Genomic DNA, 27,070 nt, shown 5'->3' on the forward strand with positions numbered 1-27,070 from the left:
ATTATTTCTCTGTAGTATATTCAATGATCATATTATAAATGTCATTCAAATAATGGCATATCAAATAGGAAAGAGTTGTCCTATCACCATCACAACATGAGTTAAGTGATAGTTAAACATAGAAACTGATTCTGATGACTCCTAAGTGGAAATATTACTGTCTCCACAGGATCTTTCCTATAACTGCTGGCTTGTCACAATCTTTGGATTAAGTAAAATCATTTGATATGTCAAAGAAATCAACTTCTACACTACCCAATTCTTTATCCCTTCCAACCTTGCCAAAATAAAATTCTTGCAGCTCAAATGTAAGCCACTTTTCAATTACAGAAAGAAGAGTTTAAATCCACATGAAGAAGCTCCTCCCCTTGGCAGAATCCACTACCTGCCTGGAAGTGTGCTCTGCTAATACTTAAGTCTACAGACCAGTGATTTCAAAGCTCTCTGGAGTTGCAAAACCCCATGAGATTGTTTAATTTTGTGACTTCCCTCCTACCCCAGCTGCATGACAGGGAGGAGGGAAGGGGGATTACATCGAGGGTACATAAAACACTCCTAGTAAAGTATGACCATCTTAACTTTTAGGCTACTTTCTTGGACAATATTATGGCAAATATTTCTCTTTTATGCCACATGTTGTTTCTATCAACAAGGTGTCTAAAGTTTGAAATAACAGATTTTAGAAAAAAGATCCAAAGTAACAATAACTTCCAAGAATTAGTTAACTAACTTCATTAACTAGACTAATGTAAAAGTATACCAAAATAAAATAGTAAGATTTTATAAATGATGCTCAAACTCAGTAATAAAGATAAATTTAAAGGTTGAAGTCTCATCATAAAAAATCTCCCTCTTCATCCTGCTTCCCTGAAAAATATGTCTGAATTAGGTTCTATCAAGAGAGGTAGAATAAGATATTTTAATTCAACCCCTTATTTTTCTGAAAGGCAAAAGAAACAGCACAGTTTAAAAATATGACCCATATAAGGTACTCAAGCCATTAATACTTTAAAGCAGAGGAAGTAAGGCATTATGCAATAGCTGAAAATTCTTATAATTACCTTATGTTATCCTGTAATCATTCACCCAAGAAGTTACAAAAATACAAACTAGTGTTTGAACTTGGGCCTCAAAGAGTCGTGATGGTCACTCTAAGTGGCAATGAACAAATATTTACTAATTAACCAAATCAAGTAAAAACCATTTGTCCACACCAATGCAAGGTGTTAATAATAGGGTAGGGGGCAGCAGACTTGGCCCAGTGGTTAGGGCGTCCGTCTACCACATGGGAGGTCCGCGGTTCCAACCCCAGGCCTCCTTGACCCGTGTGGAGCTGGCCCATGCGCAGTGCTGATGCGCGCAAGGAGTGCCGTGCCACGCGAGGGTATCCCCTGCGTAGGGGAGCCCCATGCGCAAGGAGTGTGCCCCATAAGGAGAGCTGCCCAGTGTGAAAGAAAGTGCAGCCTGCCAAGGAATGGCACCGCACACACGTAGAGCTGACACAGCAAGATGACGCAACAAAAAGAAACATAAATTCCTGTGCCGCTGACAACAAAAACAGACAAAGAAACAAGATGCAGCAAACAGACACAGAGAACAGACAACCGGGGTAAGGGGGAAGGGGAGATAAATAAATAAACAAACAAATAAATAAATAATTGGGTAGGTATATGGGAATCCTGTATTTTATGCATGATTGTTATGTAAACCCACAACTTCATCAATTTTTTAAAAAAGCATTTAAAATATTTTAAATTATCCATATTTAATTTCAGAATGCAAGGTATGAATTCAAGGTTGTTCTCCTTAGGTTTATATTAAAATGAGTATGTTTCCAACTCCTACAGAATGACAAAATCAAACCTAGTGTTAATATTTACCTGTGATACAATGGACAAAGATTTAATAGCCCTAATTTATAAAGAGCAGATGCGCATCAATAGGAAATAAACACCTGAACAGAAAAATGAACAAAGGATATGTTTGCTAATTCACAAAGAAATACGATTTTTTAAAATGTAAACATTCAATTTCTAAACCAAAGCAATGCCAACTAAAACAAGGTGCAATTTAAAATTTCACCCATCAAAGTGAGCAAGTTTTGTGGTTTTAGTTGTAATTATCAAACTCAGTGTTGAGATGGGACAATAAAATGGGTTCTTCTGCACTAAGTATAAACTGGTACACTCATAATTGAAAGGAACTTGACAAACGTGTCAGAGTTTATACATGTCCAATTACACTTCCAGGAAATTATCCTAAGGATTTCACTGTGGATTTGTGTAAACATGAGAAGACTAACTGGAAACCACCAAAATATCCAACAGCAGGGGACGTGGTAACTACTAATGCTATATAACCACACAACGGAATACTGCAGATGCTTTTGCTCTTTTTATTGAAAAATTAATTAATTTTATTTTTATTTTGCAGATTCTCTCTTAACTCCACTAAGCGATTCAACAAATCAACTCCATTTGCCTATAAAATATTAGTTGCTAATAGGATACAGTCATATAACCAGCACATTTGTGCTGCAAAAAGTTCAACAACCTGCTGTCCAAGACTCAGATGCATTCTTCTCTATACACCTGTTATGCCAATTGCGCGTTATTACAGTTAAATAACTTTAAATACTTTGTAAATTTATAGTGTACCCCAAAAAAAGGCAATTCTTGTACCTAAAATGGTTTTGTTGAAAGAAATGAAGACTTGATAAAAGCAAATTGCTAAGAAAATAAACTGCAGTTGAATTAGGTATGGGGAAGGTAACTCTAAAGGCCCAGAAAAACTTCCCTCACATTTACAACCAACTGATTTCTGATAAGAGGGTAAGGACCACTCAACTGGGAAAGAATAATCTCTTAAACAAAGAATCCTGGGAAAACTGGATCTCCATTTGTAAAAAAAGAGGACCCCTATCTCACACTATGTCCAAAAAGCAACTCAAAATAGATCAAAGACCTAACTATAAGAGCTAGAACCATCAAACTCCTAGAAGATAATGTAGGCAAGCATCTCCAGGACCTTGTGTTAAGGTATGGTTTCTTAGACTTTATACCCAAAGCACAAGCAACAAAAGATAAACTGGACCTCTCCAAAAATAAAATTTTTTGCATCAGAGGAATTTATCATGAAAGTAAAAGAACCACTTATACAATGGGAGAAAACATTTGAAAACCATGCATCTGATAAAGGTTTAATACCCACAATACATCAAGAAATCCTTTAACTTAACAACATAAAGGCAAACAACCATATTAAAAAATGGGCAAAACAGGCGGCGGACTTGGCCCAGTGGTGAGGGCAACCATCTACCACATGGGAGGTCCGCGGTTCAAACCCTGGGCCTCCTTGACCCATGTGGAGCTGGCCCATGCGCAGTGCTGGTGCGCGCAAGGAGTGCCCTGCAACGCAGGGGTGTCCCCCTCGTAGGGGAGCCCCACGCGCAAGGAGTGTGCCCCGTAAGGAGAGCCGCCCAGCGCGAAAGAAAGTGCAGCCTGCCCAGGAAAGGCACCGCACACAGAGCCCTCTCCCAACAAGATGACGCAACAAAAAAAAGAAACACAGATTTCCATGCCGCTGACAACAACAGAAGTAGAAAAAGAAGATGCAGCAAACAGACACAGAGAACAGACAACCGGGGGCGGGGGGAGGGGAGAGAAAGAAATAAATAAATCTTAAAAAAAAAAATGGGCAAAAGACTTGAACAGACATCTCTCCAAAGATACACAAATGGCGAGAAAGCACATGGAAAGATGCTCAATATCATTAGCCATCAGGGAAATGCAAATCAAAACCACAATGAGGTACCATCTCATACCCATTAGAATGGCTGCTACTTAAAAAATGGAAAATATCACGTGTTGGAGAAGATACAGAAAAATAGGAACACTCATTCATTCATGGTAGCAGTATAAAAGTTTGGCAGCTCCTCAGAAAGTATACAACTACCATATAACCCAGCAATCCCACTACTAGGTATATACCCAAACGAACTGAAAATAAATAGGGACTCAAACAGATATCTGCACACTGATATTTACAGCAGCACTATTCACAACTGGCAAAAGATGAAAACAACCCAACTGACCATTAACCAATGAAAGGATAAATAATATGTTGTATATGCATACAATGGAATAATATTGTGGTAAAAAGGAATTAAGTCCTGATACACGTAACAACACGGATGAACCTTGAAGACATCACATTGAGTGAAATAAGCCAGACACAAAAAGACGAATTTTCTATGATTTCACTGATTTGAAACAATTAGAATAAGCAAACTTACAGAGTCAGGAACTAGACGATAGGTTACCAGGGGATGGGGTAAGGATAGGGAATGGGAAATTCTTTTTGCTTTTCTATATTTTCCAAATTTTCTACAACCAGCATTACTTTTATCAGAAAAAAAATAACTTGAATTTTTTTTTTTAGCAATTCCACTTTTTCTTGTGCAAATTATTTGTGCAAATTATACTGAATGGATAATCACAACATGGCTGCAAGAGAAAGACGTATTTTTTACAACAGGTTAGCATTTAATAAAAACATTTAATAAAAACAAAAACTTGTAATTAATGCTGAAAATAAGACTACAGTCTGAGCATAATCGAATTTCCAGGACAGAACAAAGCATGAAGGATGGTCATGAACACACCTGTGCCCTGGCAAGGGAAGGGACACAGCAAGAAACACCCCCAGAAAGGAAACGGCCAGGACAGAGCCCGGGGAAGGCTCTGGAAAGGTCTGATTGTGGAATGACCATGTCAGTTTTCTGACTTACAGGCATAATTACCTTGTGGCTTATTGTTTATCAAAGCTATTTATGTGACCTCATTTTTTAAACCTTAGATATGTGACGTTATTTAATGGGAGATTAGCATGCAGAGTGAAAGCATGTGTGTTAAAAGATACTGTATTTTTAAACCACTGGGAATACACAAAGGTTTTCATTCCATCAAACCAGAATTCCCATGGAAACTGGAGTGTGTAGAAACAGGATTTTGACGAACTAGAGTCCTAAATTAAAATAATAGACTTTGATGGGAACGGTGGATACAACTCTTCATTCTGGAGTCTCAAAATTATCTTTACCACTGTATTTGAACAGAAAGAATCCATGAACTGTGCAACAATATAAAAGCCATAGCACTTACATACAAATTCTGAAGCAAATTCAGAACTCTCTAAGAATCTCGGTTAGCCTCCCAATCAAAATTTTTTGACAGCTTACTAATTTCCAGGCCCTATGCTATGCACATAAGTACAGAATTAGTGGTATTTTATGACCAATTCGCCAATAACCATGATTATTTGAATGAGAAGATGCCTAGGAGGAGGATGGTGTCATCTGATCCAACCTCACATTGAGCAAACGCAGTCATCCCTCCACCACCTCGGAGATCTAGCCTATCTACTCCCCTCAGAGAAGGACCCACCGTCCAGGCCACTGTAAAACGCCCCATTTGAGATCTACGACTCTGCAATGTCTAATCCACTGTAGATAGGTCTTTCGTCTAAGCAAAACTTAAAGAGTTCTAGGCACTCAAAACAAATAACACAAAATTACACTGCAAGTAAAGCTATGTTTTAATTCCAAAAGTGAATTTTCTAACTCTTCTACAATGGAAAACAACATAATTTTTTAAATATCAAAAGTGAAAGGCTTAAAAATTAAGCTGATTATATGATCAAAAATTCACCTAAACATCATCTAAAAGTTCTACAAGGAAAGCTATATATCGATGCCAGGGGCGAATCTTCTAATCATTTTACAACGAACACTAGAGGTAACTTTTTTTTTAAATACCAAAAGTAAAAAGCTAAAAAAAAAAAAAAAGTTGATTGATATTAGTATAAAAACTTTTTTAAACCAAGATGTTTTAGGGGCAATCTTTTTTTTTTAATTTCTTTCCCCTTCCCCACCCCATCTAGTTATCTGCTCTCTGTGTTCATTTGCTGTGTGTTCTTCTGTGTCCGCTTGTATTCTTGTCAGCAGCACCAGGAACCTGTCTCTCTCTTTTTTGTTAAAGATTTATTTTTTTATTTATTTCTCTTCCCTTCCCCCGGCCCCCAGTTGTCTGCTCTCTGTGTCCATTCGCTGTGTGTTCTTCTGTGTTCACTTCTATTCTTGTCAGCGGCCCAGGAATCTGTGTCTTTTTTTGTTGCGTCATCTTGCTGTGTCAGCTCCCCGTGTGCAGTGCCACTGCTGGGCAGGCTGGACTTTCTTTTGCGCTGGGCGCAAACTCCTTGTGCGTGGGGCTCCCCTACACAGGGGACACCTCTGCGTGGCACGGCACTCCTTGTGCACATCAACACCACGCGTGGGCCAGCTCCAAATGGGTCAAGGAGGCCCGGGGTGGGAACCACGGACCTCCCTTGTGGTAGGCCAATGCTCTATCTGTTGAGCCAAGTCTGCTTCCCTGTGTCTCGTTTTTGTTGCATCATCTTGCTGTGTTAGCTCTCCAAGTGTGTGGCGCCACTCCTGGACAGGCTGCACGTTTTTCCCACTGGGCGGCTCTCCTTACCGGGTGTACTCCTTGCGCGCATCAGCACTGCACGTGGGCCAGCTCACCACGCGGGTCAGGAGGCCCTGGGTTTGAACCTTGGGCTTCCCATGTGGTAGGCAGATACCCTGTCCGTTGGGCCAAATCCACTTCCCTATGGGCAACATTCTGAACTAAGCTCTGATTGTCATCTTTTTTAATGTCATCTCAAGAGTTTCTCCAGTTTCATCTCATGTAGAAAAAAATTCTGAAACATGGAAAGCCTGTTGTAAAAACAAATATACCATCATAGATTTCTTTGATGCTTAAACCTGAGTGAGCTAAATTTACTACTCTCTTAATCTCAAATGTAAAGTCTTTCCTTTATGAGGGTACTCAAAAGGAAATACTGCACTAAATAACTGAATGAGCACTTGTGCCAGAACTCATTTCATCAAAGACTAAAGGAAATAGCAGGGTTGTTGCTATATGAGGTTGATTTCTTCAGCACTGAATTTCATCATCGAGGTCTGTAAAGTGATACTCAGTATATGTATTTTTAGATAAGCTTATTAGTCTCCTATTGATATTAAACTAGACCTTACATTGTAACACAAAAGCTTAGATTATATGTGTATTTTCTATCAATCGCCTACTCTCAATGATACAATTTAGGAATTAACTGGCATCACAGAACAGTTTTCAAAACTGATGAACAGGAACTCTGAATGGTAACTTACACAGATATTACTACAGTTTAACTCCTTTTCTAGCTCGGGGAGAGCTGTCCAAAGTATGTGTCTACTGCACAACCCATGGTAGTAAGATTCACTTAATTTTTCTTCCCCTAAACAGTAACCCAACCTTGAAGTGGGGTGAAGGAGGACCACAGGAATATCCACTGCTTTCAAGTTCAAATGCACTTCAACATCTCTTGACAAAACCCTCCCTGTAACATTTTACTTGTAACTATCTACCTCCCATCTCGTTCACAAGCCATCATGTATGTGACAAATACAAGAAGGCAATATTGCAACCAAACACCATGGCGCCAACTGGGAATGGAGGGGGAAAGAACCCTTTATCATCATACCCACCCCTCTTCTCTTGACCACACTAAGTTGACACTTCTTTCCCAAGAGATTAAAGAAAGCCTGGCGTGGTTACTGAAAACTGGACTTGAAGCTAGAAACACAACTTTTGGTTATGCTCTGCCACCAGACAACCCTGAGAAAGTAATTTAACTAAACTTTCTGGGCCTCTCTCTCTCTTATGTAACATGAAGGCATCAGCCAAGTTACCTCTCAGCTCTAAGTCTAGAAGGACTACAACTGCTATGGAAGTCCTTTATTTTATATTTGCAGTTTTTCCATATGCTAATAATACCAAACTGCTAACAGTGGCTATATACCAGAAAGAAAAACAGGAGAGATGTAAGAAATACAGGGCACGGACAGAAAGACACAAAGAGGCACAGCCATGTCATGTGCTTTCTACTTTTCACCTCACACAACTGCAATTTTAACACAATGAGAATGTACTTAATAATTTTAATTTCTAAACTTTCTTTCAAGGTAATAACCTTAGCAGTCTTTTTTTTTTTTTTTAGTATAGGCATACCTCATTTTACTGGACTTTGCTTTATTGCACTTTGCAGATACTGCATTTTTGGGGTTTTTTTTTTTTTTTTTACAAATTGAATGTAACAACACTGAGTCGAGCAAGTCTTTCAATGCCGATTTTCCAATAGCATGTGGTCACTTTGCGTCTCTATGTCACATTTCGGTAATTCTCATGCTATTTCTAACTTTTTCATTATTACTATTATATATATTATAGTGATCTGTGATCAGTGATCTTCGATCTAACTATGGGAACTGTTTTGGGGTGCCACAAACTGCAGCCACATAAAAGTGCAAATTTAATCTGTAAATATATGTCTTCTGACTGCGCCACTGACTAGTAGCCCCGTCTCCCTCCTACTCTTACGGCCTCCCTATTCCCTGAGATGCAACATTCATATTAGGTCAGTTAATAACCCTACAAAGGCCGCTAAGAGTTCAAGTGAAGGAGTCGCACACCTCTCACTTTAAATCAAAAGCTAGAAATGATTACTTAGTGAGAAAGGCATGTTGAAAGCCAAGACAGGCTAAAAGCTAGGGCTCTTGTACCAAACAACTAGCCAAGTTGTAAATGCAAAGGAAAAGTTCTTGTAGGAATTTAAAAGTGCTATCCAGTGAACACAGGAAGCACAGGAAAGCAAGACAGCCTTACTGCTGATATGGAGAAAGCTTTAGTGATCTGGAAAGAAGATCAAACCAGCCACAACATTCCCTTAAGCCAAAGCCTAATTCAGAGCAAGGCCCTAAGTCTCTTCAATTCTGTGAAGGCTGAGAGAGGTGAGGGAGCTGCAGAAGAAAAGCCTGAGGCAAGCAAAGGCTGGTTCATGAGGTTCAAGGAAAGAAGCCATCTCTATGGCATAAAAGCACAAGGTGAAGCAGCAAGTGCTGATGTAGAAGCCTCAGCAAGTTATCCAGAAGATCTAGCTGAGGTAACTGGTAAAGGTGGCCACACTCAACAACGGATCTTCAATGTAGACTAAAGAGCCTTCTATATTGCAAGAAGCGGCCGCCTAGGACTTTCATAATTAGTGAGAAGTCAATGCCAGGCTTCAAGGCTTCAAAGTTTCAAAGGACAGGCTGGCTCTCTTGTTAGAGGCTAATGCAGTTGGTGACTAAACTGAAGTCAATGCCCATTTACCATTCCAAAAATACTAGGGCCTTTAAGAATTATGCTAAACATACTCTGCCCATGCTCTCTCAACGGAACAAAGCTTGGAGGACAGCATATCTGTTTACAACATGATTTACTGAATATTCGAAGCCCACTGTTGAGACCTTTCAAAATGTGACTGCTCAGTGACAATGAGGCTGGTTGCTCAGAAGCTCTGATGAGCATGTTCGCCGACATTAATGTTTTCATGCTGGCTAACACATCATCCATTCTGCAGCCCATGAATCTAAGAGTCACTTTGAGAGGAATGGAGTGGCTCAAGCAGTTGAGCACCTGCTTCCCACATAGGAAGTCCTAGGTTCAGTCCCCAGTGCCTCCTAAAAAAAAAAAAAAAGAAATGGAAAAAAGCAAACAACAAGCAAAAAATGAAAAAAATCAACTCAGAGGAGCCAATGTGACTCACGGATTGAGTGCCAGCTTCCCACATATGAGAACCCAGGTTCAATTCCCAGCCCAGGTACCTAAAAAAAAAAAAGTCATTTCAACCTTTAAGTCTTATTATTGAAGAAACACTTTTCATAGGACTCTAGCTACCATAGATAGTGACTCCTCTGATGGATCTGGGCAAAGTCTATTGAAAACCTTCTGGAGGGGAAACGGACTTTGGCCCAGTGGTCAGGGCGTCCGTCTACCATATGGGAGGTCCGCGGTTCAAACCCCAGGCCTCCTTGACCCGTGTGGAGCTGGCCAGGCGCAGTGCTGATGCGCGCAAGGAGTGCTGTGCCACACAAGGGTGTCCCCCGCGTAGGGGAGCCCCACGCGCAAGGAGTGCGCCCGTGAGGAAAGCCGCCCAGTGTGAAAAGAAAGAGCAGCCTGCCCAGGAATGGCGCCGCCCACACTTCCTGTGCCGCTGACGACAACAGAAGCGGACAAAGAAACAAGACGCAGCAAATAGACACCAAGAACCGACAACAACGGGGGGGGGGATTAAATAAATAAATAAATCTTTAAAAAAAAAAAAGAAAACCTTCTGGAAAGGATTCACCATTCTAGATGCCATTAAGAACATCTGTGATTCATGGAAGGAGGTCGAAATATCAACATTCACAGGAGTTTGGAAGAAGTTGATTCCAAACCTCATGGATGACTTGGAGAGGTTCAAGACATCAGTGGAAGAATAACTGCAGATGTAGTGAAAAAAGCAAGAGATCTAGAATAAGAAATGGAGTCTGAAGATGTCCCTGAATTCCTGCCATTTGATGATAGAATTTTAATGGATGAGTTGTTTCTTATCGATGAGCAAAAGAAAGTGGTCTGAAATGGAATTTACTCCTAGTGAAGATGCTGCAAACATTGTTGAAATGACAGCAAAGGATTTAGAATATTACATCGACTTAGTGGGTAAAGCAGCAACAGGGTTTGAGAAAATAGACTCCAATTTTGGAAGAAGTTCTATTGTGGGCAAAATGCTGTCAAACAGCTACAGAGAAATCATTCATGAAAGGAAGAGTCAACTGATACAACAAACTTCATTGTTGTCTTAATTTAAGAAATTGCCTAGGAAGCTGATATGGCTCAGTGGTTGAGCGCCAGTTTCCCATGTAAGAGGTCTCAGTATCTCAAAAAAAAAAAAAGAAATTGCCAGAGCCACCCCAATCTTTGGCAATCACCACTCTGATCAGTCAACAGCTATCAACATTGAGAGAATTTATTAACTCCGTAAGTCTTCAACATTGAGACACAACATTCCACCAGAAAAAAGTATAACTCACTAAAGGTTTAAATGATGGTTAGCATCTTTTAGCAGTAACGCATTTTTTAATTAAGGTATGTACATTGTTTTTTTAGACATAATTTTATTGCATGCTTAATATACTATGGTATATGTAATCATTAGTTTTACATACCTGGGGAAACCAGAAAAAATCATGCAACTTGCTTTACTGCAGTAATCGTTATGGCTATCTGGAACCAAACCCACAGTATCTCAGAGGTATGCCTGTGTTGAAAATGTGACATGCTATTTATATTCTTCATGATTTGTGTTAATGGGATTCATGGTTGGCATGAAAATAAAATTCATAAATACCTCATTTTATAAACCAGTAAAACAATAAACTTTGTTTCATCTGTCGAGGTGACGTAAAGTGAGAATGCATGGAAGACCCCACGTTGGAGGGAGAAAACAGACCCACTGGTGAAGCATAAATCCAGGCACATTCCTTGGAGGGCAACTTGGTACTGCCATCAAAGTTTATAAAGCCCTTTGACCTGCTTAGAATTTTTTCTACTGGAATTTTTTAACAATATTCCAAAATGTAAGCCTAAGGATCTATAGCAAAGGTATGGAAAGAGCGAAAATGCCTGTCAATAGAGGAAGAGTTAAATACACACTAAGTTGTACAATGGAATACTCCCAGCTATTAAAATGAAGTCAGCCGGAGGTACTGACGGAATGATCTTGTACAAAAAGTTTTAAATGACACACTTCAGTGTCCCCTCCTATGCAGGTACTGAACCCCCTTCCCACTCTACCAAAGGGTGCTTGCAAATGTAAAAGAGGCCTGCTTTTCACACTGTCACGATAACTCAGGAGCGGACACTAAGGTCATTTCATAAGGGTGGGCTAGGATGGTTAAATGCCAACCAAGGTCTAGCCCAAAAGGCCAGCAACAGTCCCAGTGAGATACTCTACTGGAAATTCTGTCATATAAAATTTCTGGAAGTAACCAAAAAAGCTCAATAGAGGTTACTTTTCAGGAATCCTCAGGCAGGTGGAAGGTGGGGGCACTGTTACTTTTCATGGTATAAGCTTCTGTTCTGTTTGAATCTTGATTCTTGCTCTTTCTTGCCCTGCACACATTGTATGAATAAACAGAAAGAGTCAATCTGAATTTTTTACCTAGAGCATATACCCATTTGATTTATATACATGAATTTTCAAACGTGAAAACAAAGACACTGACCGACCAAAGGGTGGCAACTCCATTCCCTTCTCGCCTTCCCCAATCAGGCCAAGGCCAAGGCTTGTATGAAAACAGGGACTCAAACATGCTGAGAGTAGAAGTGAGTGTTATGAATTAACCAAGCAGCCTCAATTTCTACCTACTCCTCAACTAAACCTTGCACCCAAGTTTCATCTTTCTATTCAGTCTCTGATGGTGCTAACCAGGAATAAAATGAGAAGGCAGAAAGAGCAGAGAACTGATCAACTCCACAAGCCTCCTTGAAATAAAATATCTACTCATTACTACTATGCTGTACCCCATAATATGACTACAACTGGAGGGAAGCATTTTTAAAATAAAATTTAGGTATCAATCACCAAGGAACTAAGCTTATTCTAATAGAATGGCTGGGAAATGCAGTTTTATTTAAAATATATAGAGAGAGAGAAAGACACAAATATTTAATTTATGGTAGAAGCACCTACTGTTTTTTGAAAATAGAAAAAAAAAAGATATAAAATGTATAATCTATGCCAGAGTACACACATACTCTAGGCTCTAATTCTTTTTTTTTTTATTGTATTTTTTTAAAGATACAAAGATCACAAAAAATGTTACATTAAAAAATATAAGAGGGAAGCAGATTTGGCTCAACGGATAGAGTGTCCACCTACCATATGGGAGGTCCAGGGTTCAAACCCGGGGCCTCCTGACCCATGTGATGAGCTGGCCCACGCGCAGTACTGATGCATGCAAGGAGTGCCATGCCATGCAGGGGTGCCCCCCCCCCCCCGCACAGGGGAGCCCCACACGCAAGGAGTGTGCCCCTTAAGGAAAGCTACCCAGCGCGAAAAGAGCGCAGCTCACCCAGGAGTGGCGCCGCACACACAGAGAGGTGAAGCGGCAAGATGACGCAACAAAAGGAGACACAATTCCCCGTGCCGCTGACAAGAATACAAGCGGACACAGAAGAACACACAGCAAATGGACAAGGAAAGCAGACAACTGGGGGGGAGGGGAGAGAAATAAATTTAAAAAATAAATAAATCTAACAAAAAAAAAATAAGAGGTTCCCATACACCCCACATCCCTCTAATTCTTAACCTAAAACACAATCACTGCCCCTTCGAGTTCCTTATACACACACCACATCTGCTTTCTCCTTCATCCTTCAGCTCTGTTAAAAAGTCACATCAAGAGAGGCCTTCTCTGACCACATGGGGTAAGACTGCTCCCCCACCTCCAGGCCCCCCTACACCCTGTTCTTTCCTATGGGGGCCTCATCACATTTTGCAGTCACACTCATTCACCTGTCTTCCCATTACAGTGTTAACTCCAAGAGCAAGAGTGTGGACTACATCTTTTTTTTTTTTTAAGGTACGAGGCCCAGGGATTGAACCCAGGACCTCGTATGTGGGAAGCCGGCGCTCAACCACTGAGCTACATCAGCTTCCAGACTACATCGTTTTGTTCACCTAATTATACCCACTGTCTAGCACACAGGTAATCAAAAAATATTAAACAAATGGACACATGAACAAAATGAAATGCATGTTATAATTATTTAAGAGTTTTCACAAAGTGAAATTAGGCAAGGGCACAACTTCTAATCCTCACGTGAAATGAGGATAGAAACTAGCTGACCTGGCTCATGTAATCTTTTAAACTGAAACAGATCTTTAAAAAAAGAGCTCAAACAAGGATGACTGAGCTCAAAGTTTCTTTCCAGAAGACCAGATGACAGTAGATACCTTAAATCAAAGAGACAATAGTTAACCAAGAGTTAGCTTAGAGCCAGTCCTTTGCAAAAATCATTCAAAAAGCTTTTAGGAAATAGTCCCAAGTTTATTTAAAGTAGAACTGGTATCACTGCTAGATTTACCTCCCACTTCACTCTCTCCATTCCTCTTCCCAACCCCAATTCTTAAGATAGTACTTGTGCATTCATCTTCTCTTCTTCAATAAGCGGTCTCTCTGCCATGGAAAGCTCACCAACGCCTACTGTTTCTATTACCACCTAGTCAGTGATGATACCAAAAACCTGCATCTCCATCCCAGATCTTTCTCCTGAGCACCTCACTCAGATCTACCAATTCCCTTGTCACTTCAGCAAATCTGATCTTCTTTTCTGGATCTCCTATTTGATGCAGACATGAGAAAGCTCCCAGGTGATTTTCCCCACATCCTTCTCACCAAAATCCATTGCCAGCCTCTCATCAGTCTCTTAAGTTTGTCCTCCTCCATTCTGCCCATGAGCCTTATCTCCGGTCCTCTCCACCCTCTGGAGGTCTGGCACAGGCTCACTCCTCCTTCCAGTCATGCCCCATGGAACTGCTCAAGAGCTCTGCAAAGCTGGGCTGGGAGGATACTACAGCCCAAACCCTAATCCCACCCTCTGCAACCAGAGCTACTCTGCTTCCACCTATGTTATGGCCTTTTCTACCTTACATACAAGATTTCAGCTGAAAATCCACTGCTTAAAGAACAGGTTGGTAAACTACTGCTCAATTTTGCTCTCCAACACTTGCTGCCAAAGTCGTTCTTCCAAACACACATACACACAAATTGCTACAGAGTAAAGGCCAAACTCCTCTACTTGGTCACAGTCTACATACCCTTCCAGCCTGATATGCCAGGCTCCTCATGAAACCTGGGTTCCAGTCACACTGGATTCATGCTCTTTTCTGAACAGGAAAAAATACTTTACCTCTTTGTACCTCCTCATGCAATTTCTCTGCCTGAAACACCCTGGTGATCCTCGTGAGAGTGTACCCCCCCCCCAGCCCTCCACTGTGTGATCTACTCACACTGCAATGGTAATCCAAAATCAGCTCACAGCACACCACCCAAACCACCCCCTACCACTTGGCCCCACCACCACCCCCACACCCTCCCCACTGCTGCCAGAAGGGCTTGAAGACAAGGATCCTGGCTAACAATAAGTAGACGTACAATTGTTGGCGGGAGTTTGGGGCATACTGCAAGGCATTCAATAAGACTCTTTGGAGGTTATCAAAAACCTCTGAATAGAAAAGGCTTAACATCTATTATTTGGTTCAACAGATATGAATACATTTTTACTACATAAAGTGTGCTTTAGGCAGGTGGTTCCAACTACAATTAAGAAAATAAATGAAGAGCTGCCTTTCAATAACTTTTTTTAACTTACATTTTAGTACCTTTTACTAATGTTTACAGAAAAATGCATTCTAAGAAACACTAAGGAATACAGCTGGTGTTTCAGTGATTTTAACTGATTTTACAAAGTATAGCCAAAAAACTGCATGGACCAATAAAACAGACTATATTTTCAGATCTAAAAGATAATTTCTTAAAACAAATTAAAAATTTTTCAGAAGAACATTCTATAGTTTCATACCAAACACAAAACAAGCTAAAGTAACCAGGGTTTTTCATGGCATTTCATTAATAATCAAATCTTGTTATTCTGGCAGAAAAAAAGTGGCCAAAACACTTTGTCATTTGGAGATGAATTAACTTCTTTCACTCTACACAAAACAGGCACCACCTAAGTTTAGGGTCATTCTGTTCATGATAAGCAAGTTCCAGACCTCCCTGTGGAAGTTCAATCCTAAGTAAATAGAGCCCTTCTCTGCTGAGCATCAGAAAAAAAAAAGGGGGTATGGAGCCAGCAACTGCTGAACTCCTGCTACGTAAGTATACTGTATTCCTCATCTCATTTAATCAAGGAATATCCTTTAACGAAGATATTCAAAATTATACATCTAATGCAGTCTGAAAAGATGAAGACAAAGTGAAATTAATATCATTTAAACACCACATAACATTTATCATCAGGCATTCAAGATTACAAAAAACACAAAGGTTAAGAGTCATACATCTTCATGAAGGCTATTAGATTTCTTTGTTCTTTTTCACGTTTATCTTGTTATCATTTGATTTTCAAATCTAAAAATAAACACTAGTTTACGAGGTTGTTATTCTGCAAAAAAAGTGGGAAACCACATAGAATCCAGTGCTTCGTAAGTTCTCACTATTAAAAACTAGGTATTTGTTTGTAACAGGAAACAAATCTACTTACATCTTTTGCCATGTTACCAGATCCGTGAAATCAATTCTATAAATGTTCACCCTCCAGAGAAGAAACAATGATTTTTCTGGCAAAAAGGAAGGGAAAAAAAAAACAAGAAATGAATAAGAATAAAAAAAGAGGTTAGTAAAATATCACATCTTACAGAACCATTTTCCCTATCACCCCTTCAACTGTACTTCCAGGTAACAAGAACCCCCCTTCCCAAATGCACATACCCTTACTCAATCGTGAAACCAGGAGAGGCAAAAACAATTCCTTTACTTAGGACTTTTAGTCATTTCAGCAAATGAAAACATTTTTTAAATTGGCAAACAATCCCACATACAACCAGGATGCACAAATTCCATTATCCAAAAGCACTGTCGCTTAACTTTTCCCCAAAATCACCCAAAGAAGCAATGGATAAAGATAACCCCCGAACATACATGCCTGTACCACCTTCAAGTTTCTCAAGCATTCATAACTATGGCAGAATTATACCAGTGGGTATATTCATCTCACATCTACCTCTGCAAGAGAAATATACCCCCACCTTTACCAAGCGCAGCACACACATACACAGACCCAACCACGCTGCCACATATTCACCTAACAGGAGAATATAACTCCCTTTCGTGTCCCACACAGGCACACAAGTAGGCAAGGAAATGCACCCCAAAGAACTCGACAGGGTCTTCCCCCACCCTGGTCAGTCTCCAACTCCAGACCCAAGCCTGGCTGGGCGGTTAACTCTGACAGGTGGGCTTCCAGAGTCACCTTGGTCGGTCCCAACTACACGCAGCCCCCCACCCCCAACCTCCACGCCCCCAGCCCGTCAGGGTCCCGGCTCTCCCTGACCTGTCACTAGGCCTCAGGAGCCACCTCCACCGAGAGGAGTCTCCCTTCCCCCTTCCGCCACCGGAACCGGCAGTCCACGGCCTGGAGCTCCCGAAAGGACCAGGTCGGTGGAAGGGTCAGCCCCTCCCCGTCCCCTCCCGAAGGCTCTCGCTGCAGGCCGGAACGGATCCCGCCGCTGGGGCCAGGAGCGCGGGCGGCGCGCTTGGGCCCGGGACAGATCCGGCTGCAGCTGCGACCCCACCGCCAGCTCCCACCGCCAGCTCCCGCCGGCGCCCGGTGCACCGCCAGGCAACAGGCGCCCCCCGACCCCCTCCTCGCTGCCCCACGCCCCCGGGCGGCCGAGGGGCGCGCGGCGATGCTGATCCGGGGCCTGGAGGGCCTAGCTCCGGCCCTGCCGCCCCGCCTGCCCCCACCCGGGGACCCCCCGCGCCAGTTGCGTGTCCCCACTGCGTCCGCGCGGGCGGCTAAAAGAGACCCCCCCCACACCAGCCCCGCCACCCCTCTCCGCCGCCGGGCCCTCTCCCGCCCAATCGCGTCCCCCTCCCCACCCGCACAACACCCCCCCCCCCCACCAATTCCACATCCTCCAGCCGAGGTCGAGTCACCTGGAGATCGGCTCCTTCCCCCGGCAGCCCACCCCCCACCCACCGAACCGCGGCGGCGAGCCCCGCAGCCCACCACCCACTGCAGCGGCTACAATGAGGCGCGGCGGCGTGGGGGGTGCGGGGTGGGGGAAGGTTTACCGACTGCACATGTGCAGCGCACAGAGAGGCACCAGGAAAGAGCCCCAAGGAGACTCGGAGCCGTGCGCGCGGCGCCCACACGCAGGCGAGCGGGGGCAGGGCCGAGGGGCCGGCCCGCCGGGGACCAGTCCGGCCGCGCTGCCCCCTCGCCGCCGTTGGCCCGCCCCCCCCGCGCCCGCGCCCGCCCCGACCCGGGCCCGCCCCAGGGCCGCCTCCCAGGCCGGGCGCCCGCGGACCACCCGGCGCCCCCCCTCCCGCCGGGACCAGCTGCTCGCCCTGCCCAAATTCCCATCCCCCAGCTCCATCCTCCCGCGGCGCGGGCGGCTCCGCACCCTGCCCCCCGCCCCCCGGTCCATCCTCCCGGGCTTCCCGCCCCAGGGCATCCTCTTCCCTCCCGCAGCCCCCGCCGCCCGCGGTCCGCGCGCACCCGCCAGCCGCCTGCAGAGCGGGGGTGGCCGGCGCCCGCACCTGGCTCGCCCGGTCCGCGCCCGCGCGCGGGGCTGGAGGCGGAGAGGCAGGACCCGGCGGCTCAGGGCCCCGGCCCCGCACGCTCGCGAGGATGGCGGGGCTGCCGAGTCCCGGCCGCTCCGGCCACACCACCCTGCGCCCCCCTACTCTGCTCCCGCTCCTCTCGGTGGCCCCGGGAGCGGTGGCACCGGGGGGAAAAAAATTGAAACTTACACTTTGTACCGGGAGCGTCGAGCCGGCGTGACGTGCCGGCAGCGCGGTGACGTGCGGCCACGAGCGGCCCCATAGAGACTGGCCCAAAGTGTCAGTTTCACCCCCGCGCGCTCCGCCTCGGGGAACGCGGCGCGCCTGCGCGCAGTTTTCGCGCCTTTGGCTCCCTCCCTCGCTCCCGGCCGCCTCCCGCCACTTCGGCTCCGCCCCCGCCGGGCGCGGGGAGAGGGGCTCGCGGTGTGCGCGCGTGTGTGCGCGTGTGTGTGCGCGCGTGTGTGCGCGCCGAGGGGGCAGGGAGAGGCGAGGCCGCGCGGCGAGCGCGTGTGGTAGCGCGCGGGCGCGCGGCGCGGAGACCTCGGCCGCCCCCGGCATGCGCTCTTGGCCTGGCCCCGCGCCGCCGGCCCTGCCGCCTCCCGGAGGCCGGGAGCCCGCAGATTCTCGGCCTCGGCGCCTGTCCACGCCCGCGCCCAGCCCTCCACCCAGATTCCGAACAATTCCACGCGTTCCCGATGGCCCCCGGGGAGGCATCCCGGAAGTGGGTTGAGAAGGAAAAAGCGGGCAGCCCAGTCGAACCCTCTGACTGCTGAAGCGCCCTCATCGCCAGTAGAGCGTGTCGACGCCTTATCTCTGGAGCTCACAGCTGCTCTGGCCAAGGAGTGGGGCCAGCCCAGAGAGACTGGAGAAACCAGGGAGGGCTGATGGGTGCATCTAATGGCAGGAGTCCGAATTTCAGCGCTGGATTAGGCAGCAGTGTCCTCCCTGCCCTCCTCTGCCTCATGAGTGCCGTGCCTAATTAACGTTTGCAAAGTACTTTGAGGTGCGCAGACCAAAGGCGCTCTATATGGGCAACGTGTTATTACTTTACACCCCCACCGAGCACGGTTTCACAATTTAACCACTTTCATGCTGATGACACCACTTCTGTTTCTCTGGTAATGCAGTGCTCCCTTCAATCTCTGATCACTTGTCTTAAATGTTAGCAAGCTAATTAACATTGGTTTCTTTTTTGAAGACACGCTAATTGCGAATTTCATCATATTTTAGGTACTGATTAGCACATGATGGCTACCTAAACATTGATGGTGGTGATGAATAAAAGAGGAAAAGTCCTATAAATTAATGTCCGCAAAATGACACTCTTCTTTGCTGGTGAAAATTTTGACAACTTCACCCATTAGTAAATTCCCATGATTTCAGAACCAGCGTTCCTCCACTATATTCTGCAAATGGTCCTATTTTCCTAGCTCCTCCTTGTCTTTTACAGAAATTATTTACTTTTGACTCAATTTGAATATTTAAACTGTGATTGCAATGGTAAGCCTTTCCCATCTCTTGCACCTAATTGTAGCCACCCCAGCACCATAAGCTTCACCATAAACCTTAGGAAGCCACAAACCTAAAATCATACTATAGAATCTTAAACCCTTTCCCTGCAAGATTCCCTTCTAGATTCCGATGACACAACAATATTTACAAAGGAAAACTAATTCTAATGAGAAAAGTTTCACTGTAATGAAATATTCTTACCTTACAAGAGGTACCAAAAGCTCTTTGAGGCTCTGGATTGCTTGGCAAAACCAGGACAAAAAGGTGTTTTGTTTTGTTTTGTTTTGTTTTGTTTTGTTTTGTTAACAAAACACCCCACAGAAAAAGCCCCTGTTTCTGAGTTTTAAAAAAAACAACAGATTCTCTCTCAAAGTTTTGAAGATCCAAGTATTTGTAGCCACTGCTTTGCCTTGAAAACTCTAAATTGGTTTCCTGAAATGTAACTTTCTTTAATAAATGCAATAACAGTCTGTATTTATCTAATATTTACACATTCAATATATATCTTGGATGTATATTGCTTAGCAAACATAATTCTGTTAAACAATGTATTCTTTGGGTATTGGCTTGATTCTTATCCCTGTGGCTGACATTCAGTTTTTATTGTTGAGGTAGATACTACAGGCACCAGATTTGTCGTTATGATCTAGGAGACCACATGGAAATGTTCCGTGTTTTATTAAATTAAAAGAAATACTCTCAGGGGAAGTATTCATCTCCCAAAAGCTGTCTCCCTCTTGGCCTAGGAGATTTTGATTCCATTGATTCTGGGGGCATCACACAAATCTTCCCTTCTTCCACCTACTTCCCCATTAAACTATCCTTTAAAAAGTAAGAGAATATTTTCTAAGTCCTTGAAATTTTCTAATCCTAAATTCTAAAGTGAGATCAAAGGAAGTCAAATTACCTTGGGCAAGCCATCATAGCTTCTCTGATCCTGGATTTCCTTTAGCTGAGAAATAACTAGATAAAAACAGAGATCTTTCATAAGAAGGCAAACCACAATTTCAAAAGTTTTACCTTTCCTGCCTTCCTCATTCAACAAACATTTCTGAGCTGCTAATATGTGTCAGATACTACTATGGGTGCTGGTATTATACAGATTAATAATATACAAGACTGCTCAGTCAAACAGGAGAGACAGATTCTGGTACAACTGAATATTAAAAAGCAAGACAAAGTTAATTCATGATTGTAAAAAGGATTATGGAAGCACAAAATCAAGAATGATTATTTCTCCTGCAGACATTCAGGGAAAAGTTAACATTTGAGATGGGCTTTGGCCAGTTGAGTGTAAGTGTGTGCGTGTGTGTGCACATGCATGCATAAAAAGATGCATCTTGGAAAATGTACAAATCACTTTATGTTCCATGGACCAGAACTTAGTCCATACCACACATGGCTATAATTAATGCAAGAAATATAGTCATTATTCTGGGCAGCCATATACCTGTCTAAGAATTTGAAGATCTATAAAAGAAAATGGTGGAGAATGAATAGTGGGAGACAATTAGTAGTTTCTTCCAAATGACAACCCGAGTCATGTATTAGAGAAATAAACCATGTGGTAGCAGAGATTAAAGATTGGAGAAAAACGTCATCTTAGACAAGGATATCAGTTAGAAGGTAAAGCAGTCAGGAAGCTTGGTGCAAACAACAGAAACTAATCTGTCCAACATAAACTAAAAATTATCCACAGAATTGATGGCTCGGTTGAAGTGCCCAGTTTAAAAAACAAAACAGGCAAGAACCAAGGAAGCTGGGCCACTGGAAAATGAGCTGGTTGGGACACTACTACCACTGGTCATTGGATATTATGTATGCCGTTGGAATGAATTCTAAACTAGACCCGATTTCAGGTACTTGTTCCTAGAATCAAAACCTTTGGGGGAATCCTTCGAATGGCTGTTTTTCATCCAATTTTCTAGCTTCTAGGTGGCAGGAGAGAAAATATTGGCTCATGGACTTCCATAATGGGAGGTGGCACCTGCCTCCCACCAATATTTAACAGTGGCGGATTTCCTAAATAGAGTTGATTCAGATACTAAATAGCCTCCAAAATGCAAGTATCTGCCATAAGAAGCTACTGAACTCATTCAGTTAAGAGGTGTTGAGGGTCTGTAATAAAATAGTGAAGAGCAGGGACCAGATCCTAGAGGAATTCTGGAGGCTGAATTGACAGGAAGTAGGTATATGGATGATGCTGAGTGAAGAGAAGTAAAGAGTCAGACATACCAGAATATTTCTCTAGGCTGGGAAACTGTGTTGGAAAATACAGGAAAGGGGTCATTTTATAAGAGCGTTTTGACCAGTTGAGTTTCAAGTTTGAGAGGAATGTTAAAGTGAGATGTCCAATAGACTGTTGACAATTCAAGACTGGTACACAGGACAAGCTCAGGATTAAAGTCATGGCTGTAATTGTTGTCAGCATATGGATGAAAGTGGAGCTTGGGGGTGGGAATCACACAGAGAAAGCAAACAGAGAGAAAAGAGGCAAAGACTCTATGGCACAACTCATCTACGAGTTTTTCCCTAAGAGAAAGAAAATGAAAACACTCCCAAGAAAAAAGACTACACTGATTATTTTCTGTTTGCTGCCCCCCATGCCACCTATTCTCTGTATTCCACTGCCCTTCCTTCTACCCCAGGGACTGCATCCCTAGGATTCTCTTGCCATCCAGTTGGATTCAGCCAATGGGATGCAGCAGCAGATTGGAGGGCCAGAAGAGAGAGAGAGCATGGGGTACTTTGCTTCTGCCATCTTGCTGCCTTGCCACAGTTTTGGTCGTGGTTGTGTCCCTCTAGGTGTACAGTTCCTGTCAGGTGACCTCTCTTCCACAACTCCAGCTCTTGTCAGGTTCCATTACCCTTGTCTCCTCCCCTTGCCCTTCAGGTCTGGGGAAAGTTTTGGCCTCTTGCCTTTGCATGTTCCTGTTACTTATATTCTCCTGTGGGATTCAGTTACCCTGCCCATATCTTTACAGATAGCACCTCTGTTAAACTCTTTATAGTTAAAGTCTTTAACTGTTTCCTCCTAGGACCGTAAGTGATTCAAAATCTGAAAGTAAAAAGTGGTCACTGGTAACATTGATAGATTAATTTATAGAACAAAGAAAGGCTTTGTTTCAAATAGGAGGGTGGGATCCCTAGTGTCAAATCTTGTACAAGGGTCAAGGAGAATGAAAAGTGAAAATAGATCATTCGATTTGGCAATGATTCTTAGGAGAGTAGTTTCAATAGAGAAGGAGGGCACAAGCTAGGTAACATCGAATGAAGGAGCGCATGGAAGATGAGACAAAAAGTGGAGGCAAATCCTTCAGCCAGTCCAGCATGAAAGGAATGTCATGGCTGCTTAAGGGAAAGGCAATGGGGAGGTAAAAGGTTTTGGGGAGATGAAGAACCTGAATATTTTTTAAGCTGAGGAGAAGAGTCACTAAAGAGAAAGAGAGGGAAGAGGAAAGAGAAAGAGAGCATAACTGATGAGGACAGATCCTGGGAGAGGCAGAAAGAAACAGAATGTAGACCAGACAAAAGTTGAGAAAGCCAGAGAAAAGAGTAAGAGTAACAACAGTTAATCCCTTTAGATGAATGGGAAAGATAATGGTAATTTATTCATCTTTTCCTTCATTTAACCTAAGCTAGTTCTATAAAACTGTCATATAAACCATTCTAGGGGAGAGCGGATGTGGCTCAAGCAGTTGAGTGCCTGCCTCTTACATGGGAGGTCCTGGGTTTGGTTTCTAGTGCCTCCTAAAGAAGACAAAAACAAGAAAACAATGAGCATACAAGGAGCAAAAACAACAAACAGACAACGAGCTAGACAACAGGCAGACAACAAGCAAAAACAAAAATGAGCAGGGAGTGGGTGTGGCTCAAGCAGTTGAGTACCCACCTCCCACAGGATTGGTTCCTGGTGGCTCCTAAAGAAAAAACAGACAGACAAGAAGCACAAAACAATGAGCTCAAACAATGAGTAAACAACAACAACAACAAGCAAACAGACGAGGGAGCCATGTGGGGGGGTGTTAAAAAAATAAACCATTCTAGGCAAACTTCTCAATTCTTTTTCTCTCTGTAGTCATTAAGCCCTCCAGCATTATAGCCGTCTAATTTTCTTAAATCTAGTTTTGTCATTCTACGACTAGAACAAAAATTTCTTTGGGGGAACCATTTAAAATCTTGGTTTCATGGACATTCTCATATGCCGTTGGTGGGACTATTAATTAACATAATCTCTCTGTAAGGCAAACAGGCAATATAATTAAGCTTTAACATATGCATTCCATTTGATACATCTGATCCTGTACTCATGATCCAGCTCCTCCTCCAGCATTCCTAGTTCAGTAACGTAGTTGTTCATGCCAGAAACCTAGAAGTCAAATATTTCAATTACTGTCACTCACGACAGTCAATCACCAACTTAAAATATCTTGAATTTACTTACTTTTTTCCATCTCCCCAGCCATCACCCTGGGTCAAGTTATCACCCTCCCCATCTTAAACTACTGAAATAACCTCTTATCTGTTCTCCCCTTTTCCAGTCTTGTCCCCTTGCAAATCCATTATCTGATTAGCAGCCAGAATGATAATTTAGAAATAAAAATTAGATCATGCTACTTGTCTGCTTCTGGGTTAATGAGTAAAACTCAGAGGCACTAAAATAAGTAGACTCCAAATAAGGCTTGTTTTTGATGCATTACTATCTCACAAAGTGTAGGCAATATCTCTAGGGACCTAGAAAGTCCTAGTGCTGCGGTAACAAGTGACAACAAACTCGGTGGCTCAGAACAACAGGAATGTGTTCTTTCACAGTTTCGATGGCTAGAAGTCTGTGATCAAGGTGTCTTCAGGCCCTGAAGGCTCTAGAGGAGGATGCTTTCTTGCCTCTTCCTACTTGTGGTGGCTCCCGGCCCGCCTTGGTGTTTCTTGGCTTGTTGCCTCACTCCAATCTGTGCCTCCATCACCACATGGCTTTCTTCCCTGGGTGGATCTTCTCTGACTCTGTGAACAAATATCCCTCTCCTTTCTCTTCTAGACACCAGTCATTGGGTTTAGGGCCCATCCTAATCTAGTATGACCTCATTTTAACTTGATTACACCTGTAAAGACTATATTTCTGAATAAGATCGCATTCACAGGTATGGGGGCCTAGGACTTGAACACATCCTTTGAGGGGCATAATTCAACCTACTACAAACCTGTGGCAATGTAAAGCCATAGGTGCCCCAGAAAAACATGTTCTTAAATTTAATTCATTCTTGTTGGTATGAGCCCATTGGAAGTAGGACCTTTTGATGAGGTGACTTCATTTAAGAAAGTGTACCCCAGCCCAATCCTATTATTGGAGTCCCTTATAAGTGGAATGAATTCAGACATGAGAGAGAGAAAGCCACAGAGAAAGCAGCCCGAAACTGAAATCAATGAAACCTGGACAAGAAGGGAGAGACCAGGAGATGCCACCACGTGTCTTGCCATGTGACAGGAGAGCCAAGGATCGCCAGCAGCCACCCCAGAATGCCACAGTCTTTGAGGAGAAGGCATCACCTGGATGATGCCTCGGTTTGGATTTTCTTTTAGCCTCAAAACCATAAGCTAATAAATTCCTGTTGTTTAAGCCAATCCATTTCATGGTAGCTCCTTGAGAAGCCTAGGAAACCAAATCAATACTATTTCCTCTCACACACACACAAAACAAATATGTAGGGAGGTGGATGTGGTTTAACCAGTTGAGTGCCCACCTACCACCTGGGAGGTCCCAGGTTCAGGTCCCAGTGCCTCCTAAAGAAGATAAGCAGACACCGCATCCACCACAACACACTGGACACTGCACCTGCTGCAACAAACTAGATGCCACACCTGCCGCAATGAGCAGACACCTAAACAAGCAGATGCCACAAGCCAGCAGATGCCATAGCCCGCAGGGAGCAGATGTGGCTCAGGCTGTTGGGTACTTGCCTCCCAGGTGGGAGGTCCTGGGCTCGGTTCCTGGTGCCTCCTGGAGAAGGTGAGCAAACAATGAGTAGACATCAAGAGAACCACCTGGGGGAGGGAGGATAAATTAAAAATTTTTTAAAGTAAATAAATCTTTTTTAAAAAGCAAATATATAAACAAATAAATGCCTAAAATACCAATGAAAGATTGGAGTAAATTAGACTTCATCAAAATTTAAGTATTTTGTTCTTTAAAATTCACATTTAAGGAAATGAAAACACAAACCATAGACTGGGACAAAAAAAATTGCAAATCTTATATTTGATAAAAGACTTCTATACAGACTATGTAAGGAACACTTACAACTCAATGATAAGAAGTAAAACAACACATTTTAAAAAGAAAGCAAAAGATTTGGATTTGTAGACCAAAGTTCATAGCAGCATTAGGCACAATAGCCAAAAGGTGAAAGCATCACAGATGTCCATCAACAGATGAATGGATAAACAAAATGCTGCATATACATACAATGGAATATTAATCAGCCATAAAAAGAATGAAGTTCTGGCACATGCTACAACATGGATGAAATTTGAAGTCATCTTGTTGTGTGAAGTATGTCAGACACACAGGGGCAGATATCATATGATTCCACTTATATAAAGTAACCAGAGTATGTAAATTAATAAGGAAATAGAGTGGAGTACAGGTGATGGGGGTAGAGGGGAGGGAGAATGGGGAGTTAATATGTAATGGGTAGAGTCCTGACGGGGGTGATGGGGAGGTTCTGGCAATGAATGGTGGTAAGGGTAGCACAACACTGAGAACATGATTAATCCCACTGAACTGTATGTTTGGGAGTGGTGGATATGGGAAATTTTTGTTCTATAAGTGTTTCCATAATTAAAAGGAGAGACAGTGAATTTGGAATTTAGGATGATGGATTTGTCTGCCAAATGTGTGTGTAATCACCAGAAGAACTACTTCCCACATCAAACACTGGAAAATATCATGTATGTGTGCAATAATTCAGTACATATGTTGACTATTGTATAAAATGTTTACAATGGATGCAATTATTGCAATTCTTTGTCACCCTTATTCAAATAAAGCATCCTTGAAGAGAAAGAGAGAGAGACTAAAGAGACAATGAGGGAAGCGGATTTGGCTCAACTGATAGAGTGTCCACCTACCACATGGGAGGTCCAGGGTTCAAACCCAGGGCCTCCTGACCCGTGTGGTGAGCTGGTCCACATGCAGTGCTGATGCGTGCAAGGACTGCTGTGCCACACAGGGGTGTCTGTCAC

The 27,070-nt window shown here is 43.2% G+C and overlaps 1 protein-coding gene across 7 annotated transcripts in view; it reads right to left on the reverse strand.

Moving 5' to 3' along the window:
- The window catches only part of TFDP1 (transcription factor Dp-1), a 98,132-nt gene extending 79,425 nt beyond the window's left edge, over positions 1–18,707 (reverse strand). Inside the window, exons 1-3 of one of the 7 annotated variants that reach the window (XM_058276365.2) lie at positions 18,509–18,535; positions 16,236–16,311; positions 9,688–9,745 (exon numbers count right to left, since the gene is read on the reverse strand). In XM_058276365.2, the coding sequence (XP_058132348.1) occupies positions 9,688–9,745; positions 16,236–16,237 (60 nt within the window). In that variant the 5' untranslated portion in view covers positions 16,238–16,311; positions 18,509–18,535. Of the gene's footprint in view, positions 1–9,687; positions 9,746–16,235; positions 16,312–17,084; positions 17,306–17,689; positions 17,996–18,295 lie in introns of those variants that run through there. The other 6 variants (XM_071208204.1, XM_004450757.4, XM_004450759.4 and 3 more) reach the window with 6 other exon arrangements.
- Positions 18,708–27,070: the final 8,363 nt, after the last annotated feature.

Source organism: Dasypus novemcinctus, chromosome 15 (assembly GCF_030445035.2).
Source record: "Dasypus novemcinctus isolate mDasNov1 chromosome 15, mDasNov1.1.hap2, whole genome shotgun sequence".
Classification (NCBI taxonomy): Eukaryota; Metazoa; Chordata; class Mammalia; order Cingulata; family Dasypodidae; genus Dasypus; species Dasypus novemcinctus.